Source organism: Rhincodon typus, chromosome 7 (assembly GCF_021869965.1).
Source record: "Rhincodon typus isolate 14 chromosome 7, sRhiTyp1.1, whole genome shotgun sequence".
NCBI classification, from domain to species: Eukaryota; Metazoa; Chordata; class Chondrichthyes; order Orectolobiformes; family Rhincodontidae; genus Rhincodon; species Rhincodon typus.
The window spans coordinates 90,584,551-90,597,065 of NC_063338.1; the positions used below are offsets into that span (position 1 = coordinate 90,584,551).

Here is a 12,515-nt window from a genome sequence, read left to right on the forward strand (position 1 = left end):
AAATGAGACATCAGCTGGCTGAGAAGCGAGGCCCGAGGAAATAGAGACCAGTGAATCCTGCACTTTCTCAGCCCACTGTTGAGTGGGGTCCCTGTGCCACACCAGACGATGCTTGATATAGAGTTGATCTCTACGGCACAAACCATCCCTCAAGACAGATGGCTGTCACATTTGCATCAGGTTGCTAGTTCTGTTTGCACTATCCTTGGAGGTCATGACCCACCCACCTCCAGACACTAAATTGCTCCCATGGGTCTCTTGACCATCCCCCACAGCCTTGCTCATTCTGACATCAAATTGAAAAACAAAAATAGAATCAGAAATGTAGAAAACAGGAGTAAGCCATTTGGCCCTTCAAGCCTGCTCTGCCATTCAATATGATCATGGCTGATCATCCTACTCAGTGTCCTGTTCCCGTTTTCGCCACATATCCTTTCATCCCTTTTGCCCTTAGAACTTTATCTAAGTCCTTATTGAAATGTTTTGTTTGTTTCCTGAGTGAAAGACTCTTAACTCAATTGAAAAGCCTTTCCTGCACCTCCACTCTATATGCATGCAGCTGAAAACCTGGTATTCAAAGTAAACAGGGAAAAGCCGACCTTTTGCATTGTGTCTTTTTCCCCCTCCAGAGTTGCTAGATGCAGTGCTCAGATCAGGGAAATCAATTTTCAATTCCTGGAGACTCCAGGACAACCCTGGAGGGTAGATGACCATATCATAAGACCATAAGACATAGGAGCAGAAATTAGGCCATTCAGCCCATTGAGTCTGCTCTGCCATTCAATCATGGCTGATAAGTTCCTCAACCCCATTCTCCCGCTTTCTCCATGTAACCCTTGATAATCAAGAACCTATCTATCTCAGTCTTAAATGGACTCAATGACCTGGCCTCCATAGCCTTCTGTGGCAGTGAATTCCGTAGATTCACCACTCTCTGGCTGAAGAAGTTTCTCTTTATCTCTGTTCTAAAAGGTCTTCCCTTTACTCTAAGGCTGTGCCCTCGGGTCCTAGACTCTCCTACCAATGGAAGCATCTTCCCAACATCCACTCTTTCCAGGCCATTCAGTATTCTGTAAGTTTCAATTAGATCCCCCCTCATCCTTCTAAACTCCAATGAGTATAGTCCCAGAGTCCTCAAACATTCCCCGTATGATAAGCTTTCCATTCCTGGGACCTTTCTCATGAACCTCCTCTGAACCCGCTCCGTGGCCAGTACATCCTTCCTGCACACAATACTCCAAATGTGGCCTGACCAGAGCCTTATAAAGCCTCAGTAGTACATCCCGGCTTTTATATTCAAGTCCTCTCAAAATAAATGCCAACATTGCATTTGCCTTCCTGACTACTGACTCAACCTGCAAGTTTACCTTGAGACAATCCTGGACTAGAACTCCCAAGTCTCTTTGCACTTCAGACTTCTGAATTTTCTCCCTGTTTAGAAAATAGTCCATGCTTTTATTCTTCTTGCCGAAGTGCATGACCTCACATTTTCCCACATTGTACTCCAGCTGCCACTTCTATGCCCACTCTCCTAACCTGTCCAAATCCTTCTGCAGCCTCCCCACCTCCTCAATACTACCTGTCCCTCCACCTATCTTTGTATCATCTGCAAACTTAGCCAGAATGCCCACAGTTCCTTCATCTAGATCATTAATGTATAAAGTGAAAAGTTGTGGCCCCAACACTGACCTTTGCGGAACACCACTTGTCACCAGTTACCATCCTGAGAAAGACCCTTTTATCCCTGCTCTCTGCTTTCTGCCAGACAGCCAATCTTCTATCCATGCTAGTACCTTGCCTCTAACACCATGGGCCCTTATCTTACTCAGCAGCCTCCTGTGCGGCACCTCATCAAAGGCCTTCTTGAAGTCCAGGTAGATAACATCCATTGCCTCTCCTTGGTCTACTCTGCTTGTTACTTCCTCAAAGAATTCTAGCAGATTTGTCAGGCATGACCTCCTCTTGATGAAACCATGCTGACTTTGCCCTACTTTACCATACATTTCCAAATATTCAGAAATCTCATCCTTTACAATGGATTCTAAAATCTTACCCACGACCGAGTTTAGGCTAATCGGCCTGTAATTTTCTGTCTTTTGCCTTACTCTCTTTTTAAACAGAGGTGTCATGTTAGCAATTTTCCAGTCCTCTGGGACCCTCCCTGACACAAGCGATTCCTGAAAGATCACCACTAATGCTTCCACTATCTCTTCAGCGATCTCCTTTAGAACTCTGCGGTGCAGTCCATCTGGTCCAGGTCATTTATCCACCTTCAGTTTTACTAGCACCTTTTCCTTGGTGATGGACACCATACTCAGCTCTGCCCCCGACTCTCTTGAATTTTTGGGAGAGTACTCGTGTCTTCCACCGTGAAGACTGACGCGAAGTAATTATTCAGTTCCTCAGCCTTTTCCTTGTTCCCCACTACTAGCTCTCCACCATCATTTTCCAGAGGTCCAATGTCCACTTTTGCCTTTATATATCTAAGGAAACTCTTACAATCTTCATTTATATTACTGGCCAGCTTACCCTCATATTTAATCTTCTCCCTCCTTTTTTCTTTTTTTGTTGCCCTCTGTTGGTCTTTGTAAGCTTCCCAGTCCTTCGAAGGCAGTTCCCCACTGCCCTTCGCCATATTATATGCTTTCTCTTTTGCTTTTATGCTATCCCTGACTTCCTTAGTCAGCCATGGTTGTCTCATCCTCCCTGTTCCATGCTTCTTTTTCCTGGGGATGAACTTTTGCTGTGTCTCCTGAATTACTCCCAGAAACTCCTGCCAGATCATGAAGTCAGGCAAATTCTGTTTTAGTGAGATTCTAATGGATACAATTCTTCTCACCTCAATTTTGTGGAAGTCGTGCAAAATCTTCCTTGGAGGTGAGATGGGAGCATATGTACAGTGAGATTGTGCACCTGAAATGGCCCTGAAAGTCTGACAAGCTCGGCATTAAGCTTCATGGAGTTTGTTACCATAACATCAACAGAGAAGTCGTCGGATGCCTTCCCAGGAGGGCAGGACTGATGTGCGAAGAAAGAATATCTCGGTTAGGACTATGTTGTCTTGAGTTTAGAAGCACAAGGCATTATCTCTTCAAACCTATAAAATTCTAGTAGGACTAGGCAGGGTAAACATTGAAAGGATGTTGGCCATTGACCATGGGCCACAGTCTAAGGATACAGGACCCATTTAGACTGAGATGAGGAGAAATTTCTTCACCCAGAGAGTGGTGAGTCTGTGGAATTCACTGCCACAGAAAGTGGTAGAGGCCAAAACATCGAATGTGTTCAAGAAGGAGTTAGTTATAGTTACTGGGGCTAAAGACAGTGAAGGGAATGGAATGAAAACAGGACAAAGTACTGAGGTGGATGATCAGCCACGACCATGTTGAATAGCTGACCAGGCTTCCTACTGCTTTTACTTTCTGTTTCTTTGTTTCTCCATTAAATTGCCCATTTTACACCTTTTTGTCACTTCTGTGTCTTTCACTGCACATCCCTGGAGTTTCTAGACAAAAAATACATGTAATGTTTTGAGATTCCTTGCATTACAAGTTTAATCAGGTCAACATTCTGAGGAGCATGGCAAAGTGGATGCTCAGAGGCTATTTCTGTAGATTCTAGAAGTAGGGTTTCATAGTCTCAGGATAAGCAGCAGCCACTTAGAACTGAGATGAACAGAAATTTCTTCACCCACAGGAATGTGAACCTTTGGAATTTCTACCCTAGACGATATTGAATTTTCTACTTAATCTGACCCCCATCTCCCATTTATTAGTCCAGTCAACTTTCATTACACTCCTCTCTTATGGCAAATCATTTAATAGGTGGCGGAGACTGAATGCAAAGTTAGGTAGGTAAGAAAATACATGAAATAACCTACAAATTAACTTCTCTTTGCCTTTGTTTTAAATTCTTGGTTGCTGAGTGACTGATGTGGGATTTCACCTCATTCACGGTACACACAGGCTCCCTTTGTTGGATGAGTGAGTTGTATTGAGCAGTTTGTGATGCAATTGGTGAGGAACCATCACCTGTTCAGAATGTATTGGGAGGGATTTGAAAGAGGTTCATTGACTGATACACACAATAACAATGTCATAGTAATATCCAGACATATTCCATTTGGAGAATTTAAAAATTACATTTATTTCAGCCAGATGCTTGCCTTTACTATTACAGATAGAGGAACAAAATGTTCCTGTTCAAATATTTGACTTGCAGAAATAGATCGTTGAAAATAAATATGAGCAAAACAGATTTAATGACTATTTATTTTTCATTTTTAGTTATTCTCTATTACGTATAAATATTGCGAGGTCAGATACACATGTAGATGTGGTACAGTTTCCGCATTTTCAGTTATTTGTCGGTTTGAATCTCACTTGAAACTCAACCACCATTCTGGGGTGACACTCCAATGCAGAACCAAAGGAGTGCTGCACTACTGGTGCGCAGACTTTTGAATGAGATATTAAAATGAGGCCCTCTGGTGTCTCAGGTGGAGGCAAAAGATCCCACAAAAATAGAATTTTGAAGAAACAGTGGAGTTTGCTCCAGTGTCCACGCCAATATTTATCCCCTCAATCAGCATCACTAAGAGGAGAGTATGAAAGAAGAGTGAAGAATAAAATGGGGAGCAGAAGAGAATGAAGGAAGAAGTGGTTGTGGAGAACAGCAAACAAAATAACTGGTGGTTGAGAATGAGGGAAAATTGTGGTGGCGGAGGGCTGCACACCGAAAGTTACCCTTAGATTTCACTAGTCAATGTTCTCTTGGCTGGACTCCCATCTCCCAACCTCCAAAAAATTAAGCTCATCCAAAACTTTGCTAGCTATATTTAACACATTACATTTTGTTCATCCATTACCCCTGTGATACAAATCTACATTGGCTTTTGGTTAACCAACACCTTGATATTAAAATTCTCACCCTTGTTTTTAACCTCCTCCAGTGCTCATCTCCATGATATTTGTGTTTCTCCACATCTGCCTGGTGTGTATCTGATTTTAATCATTCCATCACTAGCGATCATGCTTTCCTGTGCCTTGGCTGTAAACTTTGTAATCCTCTCCCTGCTCCACCTTTGTAACTCTCTTCTTTAACACACTCCTTAATATCTCTACCTCTTTGATTAAGCTTTTGGTCTTTTGTCTTGCTGTCTCCTTATGTGGCTTAGTGTCAAACTTTGATTACTGCTTTTGAGAATTGTATTCAGGGTGTTTTACTGCATTAAAGGTGCTATATAAATGAAGTAATTGTTATCATTGTTCATGTTTTGGATTACATTTTGTATCAGAACAAGACTGACAATTATTTTCCTTATTCAGCCCTGATCCTACAGCTAGACACACTGACAAATGACACACAGGACCCCTTTCCAGTGAAGCAGTATCTTGTTTAATACAGTTTGTAATAAATTATTGAACACATTTCCATTTCCATGGGAAATTACCATAATGTCTGCAAGATGTGGATTAAAAAAGGAGTGCATGTCCCTCTTATAAATCACAAAATTTTATCTTACCAATTACATTCCAGCAGTCAGAGACCCATAAATGACCCTCTCCGTTCACAAAATATTAATTGCGGGCTACCCAAACAGTGGAAACGTGCCCATGGAATCAGGTATTGTTTTAACAATGAAGGGAAGGAAATCAGGAGGATGGGGAGTGAAGTGTTAGTGTTCAAAAGTGTTGGATATGTGAGGGCTGGTCAGAGATCAGTAAGTCCTTTGACCCACATGCAATGAAGCCATATTACAATCGAAGATAATGTGTGATGGGAGAGAGAGAATTACACAGAGAGAGCGCTGCACTTAGTCCTTGTAATAGCATTGAATACATCAGAATAATATACACTGGTGTACATAGCGTCTGCTATTATCATTACAAAATATAGAATTCTAGTGCTCTGCTAAGTCTGAAGTTTTAACATTACAAACTAAAATAACAAGTGGTAAATTCAAAATTATTTCTGGCCCCCTGCCCCTTGTGGTGTGGAAGGCGCAGTCAGAAGAATATTCAAAGGTTCTCATGGCTGTAGACCCACAGTCGGACTCTCAACAGTGCCCCAAGTAGTCTGCTGAATCCACGAAGAACAAGAAAACACTTTGAGAGTAATCATCAGCAAGTGATCCTGGTTTCCGCCAGGTGTACCATGGTGGGAACGACACCTGGCATGAATTTAGCCCATTCAGACTGGGTGCTCTAATGTGTCATGTTGGCACTGATGGCAGTTCCCTGCATTTTCCCAATGCATCAAAGTATAGCTGGGATGTCCGTAACTTGCTACTGGCATCGATCTTGTATTCTGCTGAGTCTATGTTTCATCCCATTGGGGCCTTGCTCCTCTGTGTAAGTCTTTGTATATATAAATGTTTGCATGCGTGTATGCCTGAAAGTTTGAGCGAGTACATGTTTGCAGATGTGCATATTCAACTATGTGTTTATGTAAAAATGTAAAAATCTGTGTTCATTTGTGTGTATCTACATGTAAACGTATGTGTGTAAATGTATTTACATGTAAATGTTTGCTTATGTATGTTTGCATGTTAAATTGTAAGGTATGCATATATGTAAGTGATTAGTGTGTGTTGCATGTATATACATTTGCTTCCATTAGTGTACACAAGTGTAAGGTGTGTATGTGTGCATGTGGATGTATCTGTATGTGTTTAAATTAGTGTGTATATATGTGTTGTATATGTAAGACAGAATGTTTAAGATTGTTTATGTGAATGCTTTTGTGTCTGTGTATATGTAACTGTGTATGCATATGTGTATGTACATACAAGTGTTTGTGTGTATACATCTGTATCTGTAAATGATATGTGTGTATATGTATGTGTATTTGTGGTTGTCGTTAACACACTAAAGTCTCCAGAACACTATTATTTAATATATATTCTTTGGTTGTGTTACATTGGAAGTGATAGGAGGGGAACAATTATTCAATTGGATTGCTGGCCAGAGTCTTTGTCATGGTCTTTGCGCCTTTGACTTTTATAACATGATGGGGGGATGGAGTTCAGCCTCAGATCAGCCACAATCTCAATGAAATGCAGAGCAGGATTGAAATGCTGAATGACCTTAGTTTGTCTGTTCCCATTTTCTTCTAAATATTTTTGCTGGGAAAGTGGGGAATGGGTGTGTTCTTTTGAAAAGGTCTCTGTCTGGTGTTTGTCCTGTTGAAGTCGAGAACGTCACCCAGCTGTGATTCTGACATTGTATATCCTCAGTCCATTCCTCGCAATCACATGTAGGGCACAGGATTTCCAAGAATTTTGATAAGTATAGTTTTTTTTGGTGTTTCTGTCGTTGCTAACTGATGTCTGGTCCTTCGTTCAGGAAATATGTATACATTTCTCCTTTGCCTTTGACTTTAACCAGTCCCCGGTACTCCAAGTGATAGTTTTCAGCTGACAGGACTTGGTACATGTCTGTAGTCACCTGAGGGGATCGTGAACAGCCAAATTAAAGGATGACAAAAAGATAATGCAGTTAAATAGAAACCAACTGGAAATTACAAATTGCTGTAAATACAGATCAGGCCCCATGAGTAAAAGAAAAATAAAAACAGCTAACACTTTGGCTACTACAGTTGCTTCTGTTATAACACAATAGTTGCGTTCCTGCACAAACATCGCATTATAGAAAATTGTGCTATAGAAATAAACAGGCCTATGGGAAAAGCGGGGATAGGGACAGACCACCAAAAAACATCACTCAAAATCGCAGTCGATATCACCTCAGGCCTCCAGGATAATGTCAACTGCATTCTTGCCGTTAAACCTCTTCCAAAATTGAAGAACACTGTCCTTAACACCCTTATCACATCAAAGCCTACAAAATAATCATGTGATGCCATGTGGAGACTCTTTTGGTGCTAACATTGCGCATGCTCAAGACAAAGCCTGCGAAATGATCATGCGAGGTTGGCACATACTGCTCCGCAGACTGATGGAATTGCGTATTAGCCAACACAAGTTCGCATTTTAGAAATAGAATTCTCCTATTTGTCAGTCATGTTATAGCCAATTCGCGTTGTCAGAACATGCATTATAGCAGAACTGACTGTATCCACAGATTGCCTTTCAGACTTTCCAAACCACTTTTCAGCCAATTAAATACTTATGAAGTGTAGTTACCGTTGTACTGAGGAAAGGCGACACACAGGAACCTTCCACAATTAGTGCTGAGCAGATTTTCAAACTTTTTTAATGGATGCTTGTTGAGGGACAACTATTGGCAAGGATATACAGGAATATTTTTCTGCTTATCTGCCAGTTAGCATCATGAATTATTTTCCTGAAAGGGCAGACAGGGATCTTGGTTTAATTTCTGATTTCAAAGACAGTACCTCTGACAGCGCAGCACTGTCTTGGTACTGAACTGGGAAGTTCAGACAAATTTGCATGGTGGCTCAGTGGTTTGCTCTGCTGTCTCACAGCGCCAGGGACCTGGGTTTGATTCCAGCCTCGGGCGACTGTCTGTGTGGAGTTTGCACATTCTCCATGAGTCTGCGTGGGTTTCCTCTGGTTTCCTCCCACAGTCCAAAAGATGTGCAGGGTAGGTGGATTGGCTATGCTAAATTGCCCATAGCGCCCAGGGATGTTTAGGTTAGGTGGGTTAGACAAGGGAAATGCAGGAGTATTGGGTTTGGGTGGGGTGATCTTCGGAGGGGTGGTGTGGAATTGTTGGGCTGAATGGCCTGTTTCTACACAGTAGGGATTCTATGATCTATGATATTTTCAATCAAATTGTTCAAGTATGTCAGGACATACCTTTAGAGCAGGTAGGACTTGAACCCAGACCTCCTGGCTCAGAGGTGGTGACACTAACACTCCACCACAACAGCCCCTTTTCAAACTTCCCATCTGCCATCGAAGGAGACAGAATTTTTATGCTTAGGTCCTGGTTTGGGACTTGAGCCCATGATCTCCTGATTGAGAGGTGAGGCGAGGACCAATTAAACAGTAGCTAACCAGGTTTGGTCAAGTGATTACTCAAAATCTACTTGTTCCCCAATTAGTTATGACAGTTTTGCTGTTTATTTCCAAAATTTCTCTTAACATGGTTTCAATATTCATTTTACTCTATTGATACTCAGGATTGGCGTGTCACCAGCATGGCAAACATTTATTGTCCATCTCTAGTTACTCTGAGTTTAGTTGTTTTCATGGGCCATCCCTAAGTACACTTTGAGAGTGGCTATTACGAGAACTACTCTACAGTGGGTCCGGAAATTTCCTTCTTTAAAGAACGTTAGTGAACTAGGTGGGTTTTAATAACAATCAATTATAGTTTCCTTACTGAGATTCGTTTTTAGTTCCAATTTGTTTTAATACTGATTAGTCGACTATTAATAATTAAATCATTTTAAATTTGACCAATGGAAGATGGGATTTGAATCCATATTCTAAGAATGTTAATCTGGGTCTCTAAATTGCTAGTATGGTGATATTATCACTACACTACCATCTTCCTGACTCACTTATTTGGTAGTCTCAGGAAGCCATTAATAGTCAATCATGTTAGTGTGAGACTGGAGACGTCCCTCTCATCTTTATGGTGATCAATTGATAATTGATTGATTGGTAGACACTTGATTAGTCTTTCTATGAGCCAGGGAGCAGTGCTGGACTTGTGGCCAAACACTTAAGGGACAAACAGCCATCAAATTAGGAAGAAAGCAATTCAATAGCTTCCAAAAAGAACAAAAAACATTCATCTCAAAGCTATGGAAGTAGTGGCGGCCTAGAGAAGCAGAAACTTGTTTTATGCGCCATTTGCGTAGGGCAGAGTTTTTTCATTTACCTGAATTCTGTCAGGGACACCTGTACTGTCCATTCGACTTGCCACATTGACTGTGTTTCCCCAGATGTCATACTGAGGTTTGCGGGCTCCAATCACTCCTGCTACAACAGGACCAATGTTGAGTCCTAAATAGAAAAGCAGAGATGAATTCATCACTCTTGCTCACTCACATTTATAAGAAACCTCCAATCTCTTCCCAGAGCCTCAGGATGTTGAACTGCTCATTCTTGGCTTCTATGATCTACAGGTTTTTCAACTTCACATTTACTATCAGCTAATCATTCACTTTGATTCATCTCGTCCTAATTTGAGGGATTTAAAATTGGGGCTACAGGATTACAGTGGGACAATAGGATTTACTGGATTGCTCGATAGACAGCTGGCAAGGACTTAATCAGTTCAATGGTCTCCTTCTGTTATGTAATGACTCTATAACTTTATCCCACCTTGTTGGTGTTTCACTGCATCAACCCTGAGTTTCACCTGACTTCAATCAGCTACAGAACTATAGAAATGAAGAATCCATTATTCCCTATCATCAATGCAATGAAACCTACAATTTGACTTCTACTGATAAAACACTTCTGCCTGGTTTTCTGCAAATCCAAGTATGAGAAAGGTTTTTTTTCCAGTACACAGAGTAAGAGAAAAACAAATGAAATATAAGTCAGAGTTATGATGCATGTGTGTGAATGCAATGAGAATGGCAAATAAGAATCGTGAGTTTCAGGTCAGATTGGCAAGCGGAAATATGATGTTGTGGCTATAACAGAGATTTGGCTCAAGGGAGGGCAGGACTGGATGTTAAACATTCCTGATCAAAAGGTGTTTAGAAAAGATTGGAAAGGAACAAAAAATGGAGGGGTGGCAGTATTAATTAAGAAGCACATTGCAGTACTGGAGAACGTGGATAATCTATAGATGTCACAGACAAAATCAATTTGGCTACAACTAAGGAACAGAAAAGTGTAATTACATTGTTCAGTGTAATTTATGGGCCACAAATAATGGGAAGCATGTAGAATTTTCAAAGTAATTATAGAAGCAGGAAAATTATAGACTAGTTATAATGGAGGATTTAATGATCCAAATGTAGACTGGTACTGTAATGCAGTGGGAGAGAAGGGCGAATGTTCCTAGAGTATGGAGGTTTTGGTTGGTTCGCCGAGCTGACTGGTTTTCAGGCAAAAGTTTCGTCTCCCTTCTAGGGGACATCTTCAGTGCTGTCTAGCCTCCATTGAAGCGCTGTTGTTCTATCCCGTTCTGAAATTATATGGTTTATCGCACTGGTGGCTGAAAACGAACATGTTGAAATAGATCCAATCTACATACTACTACTGTACAAAACCGGAAACAGGTTTACCCACTGTGACAGACCAGACCATATAAATTCAGAGTGGGACAGAACAACAGCACTTCAGTGGAGGCTAGACAGAATGAAGATGTCACCTAGAAGGGCGATGAAACATTTACGTGAAAACCAGTCAGCTTGGAGAACCAACTAACAACTCCAACCACTGGCTGGCGATGGCCTACTGGTGTCATCGCTGGACTGTTAATCCAGAGACATAGATAACATTCTGGGGACATTGGGTTAGAATCCTGCCACGACAGATGGTGAAATTTGAATTCAATAGAATACCTGGAATTAAGAATCTAATGATGACCATGAATTCTTTGTCGATTGTTGGAAAAACCCATCTGGTTCACTAATTCCCTTTAGGGAAAGAAACTGCCATCCTTACCTAGTCTGGCTCACATGTAACTCCAGACCCACAGCAATGTGGTTGACTCTGAACTGCCCTCTGGGCAAATAGGGATGGGCAATAAATGCTGCCTGGTCACAGGCGCCCTAATTCCGTTAATGAATTTAAAAAAACCAACCTGAGCTACAGATCTTCGTTCAAAAACTAAAGATCCTAGAGAATGTTCAGGTAAATTTTCTATACCAGCATGTTCCAGTCCAATGAGAAAGGAAGCCCTGCAAACCTGGTTCTTAGAAATGAAGTAGGTGAAGTAAATCAAGTGCCAATGGAAGAGCATTTGGTGAACAGCGATCGCTTCATCATAAGGTTTAAGGTGACTATGAAAATGGATAATGAACGATTCAAAGTAGGAGTAATTTATTGGAGGAAGGCCAACGGTAATAGGGGTAAGAATGGATCTTGATCAAATAAACTGGAGTCAGAAGTTGGCAGGAAAAATGGTTATTGAACAATGGACTTCATTCAAAGACGAACTTGTTCAGGCAATCAAGGTATCTTCCCTTGAAAGGGAAAGGTAGGGCAATGAAATCCAGAACTCCCTGGATGACCAAAGAGGTAGAAATTTGATTAGGGACCAAAATGAGGATTTACACATAACAGCAGATGGCATGGCTGCTTTGAAAGCAAGAATACTTTGATTAATATTTTGCATCTGTCCTTAAAAAGGATTTAAATTAAGCAGTAAAAGAAACAGAAAGTTACATGATGGAAATCTTTTTCATGCAGTGAGTGGTTAAGATTTGGAATGCTCTTTCTCAGTGTGCTGGAGGCAGGTTTAATCGAGGCTTTCAAAAGGGAAGTAGACGGTTATTTGAAAAGGAACAATGTGCAATTTTAAGAGGAGAAGGCAGGAGAATGGTATTGAGTGGGTTGCTCATTCAGAGACCCAGTGCAACATGATGGACTGAATAGTATTGTAACAATTCTGTGATTT

General features: G+C 41.1%; 1 protein-coding gene and 1 long non-coding RNA gene across 2 annotated transcripts in view; one reads left to right on the plus strand and one right to left on the minus strand.

The window, feature by feature from the left end:
- Positions 1-5,374: 5,374 nt before the first annotated feature.
- Positions 5,375-10,158, minus strand: LOC125483579. The gene is made up of 2 exons (XR_007262532.1): positions 9,816-10,158; positions 5,375-7,448 (listed from the first exon to the last, which is right to left on the minus strand). It is a non-coding gene; the product is annotated as an uncharacterized LOC125483579 (long non-coding RNA).
- A 1,815-nt stretch (positions 10,159-11,973) lies between these two features.
- The window catches only part of LOC109934822 (adenylate cyclase type 5-like), a 102,989-nt gene continuing 102,447 nt past the window's right edge, over positions 11,974-12,515 (plus strand). Inside the window, exon 1 of the mRNA XM_048599265.1 lies at positions 11,974-12,095. Within this exon, the coding sequence (XP_048455222.1) occupies positions 11,974-12,095 (122 nt within the window). The remainder of the gene's footprint in view (positions 12,096-12,515) is intronic.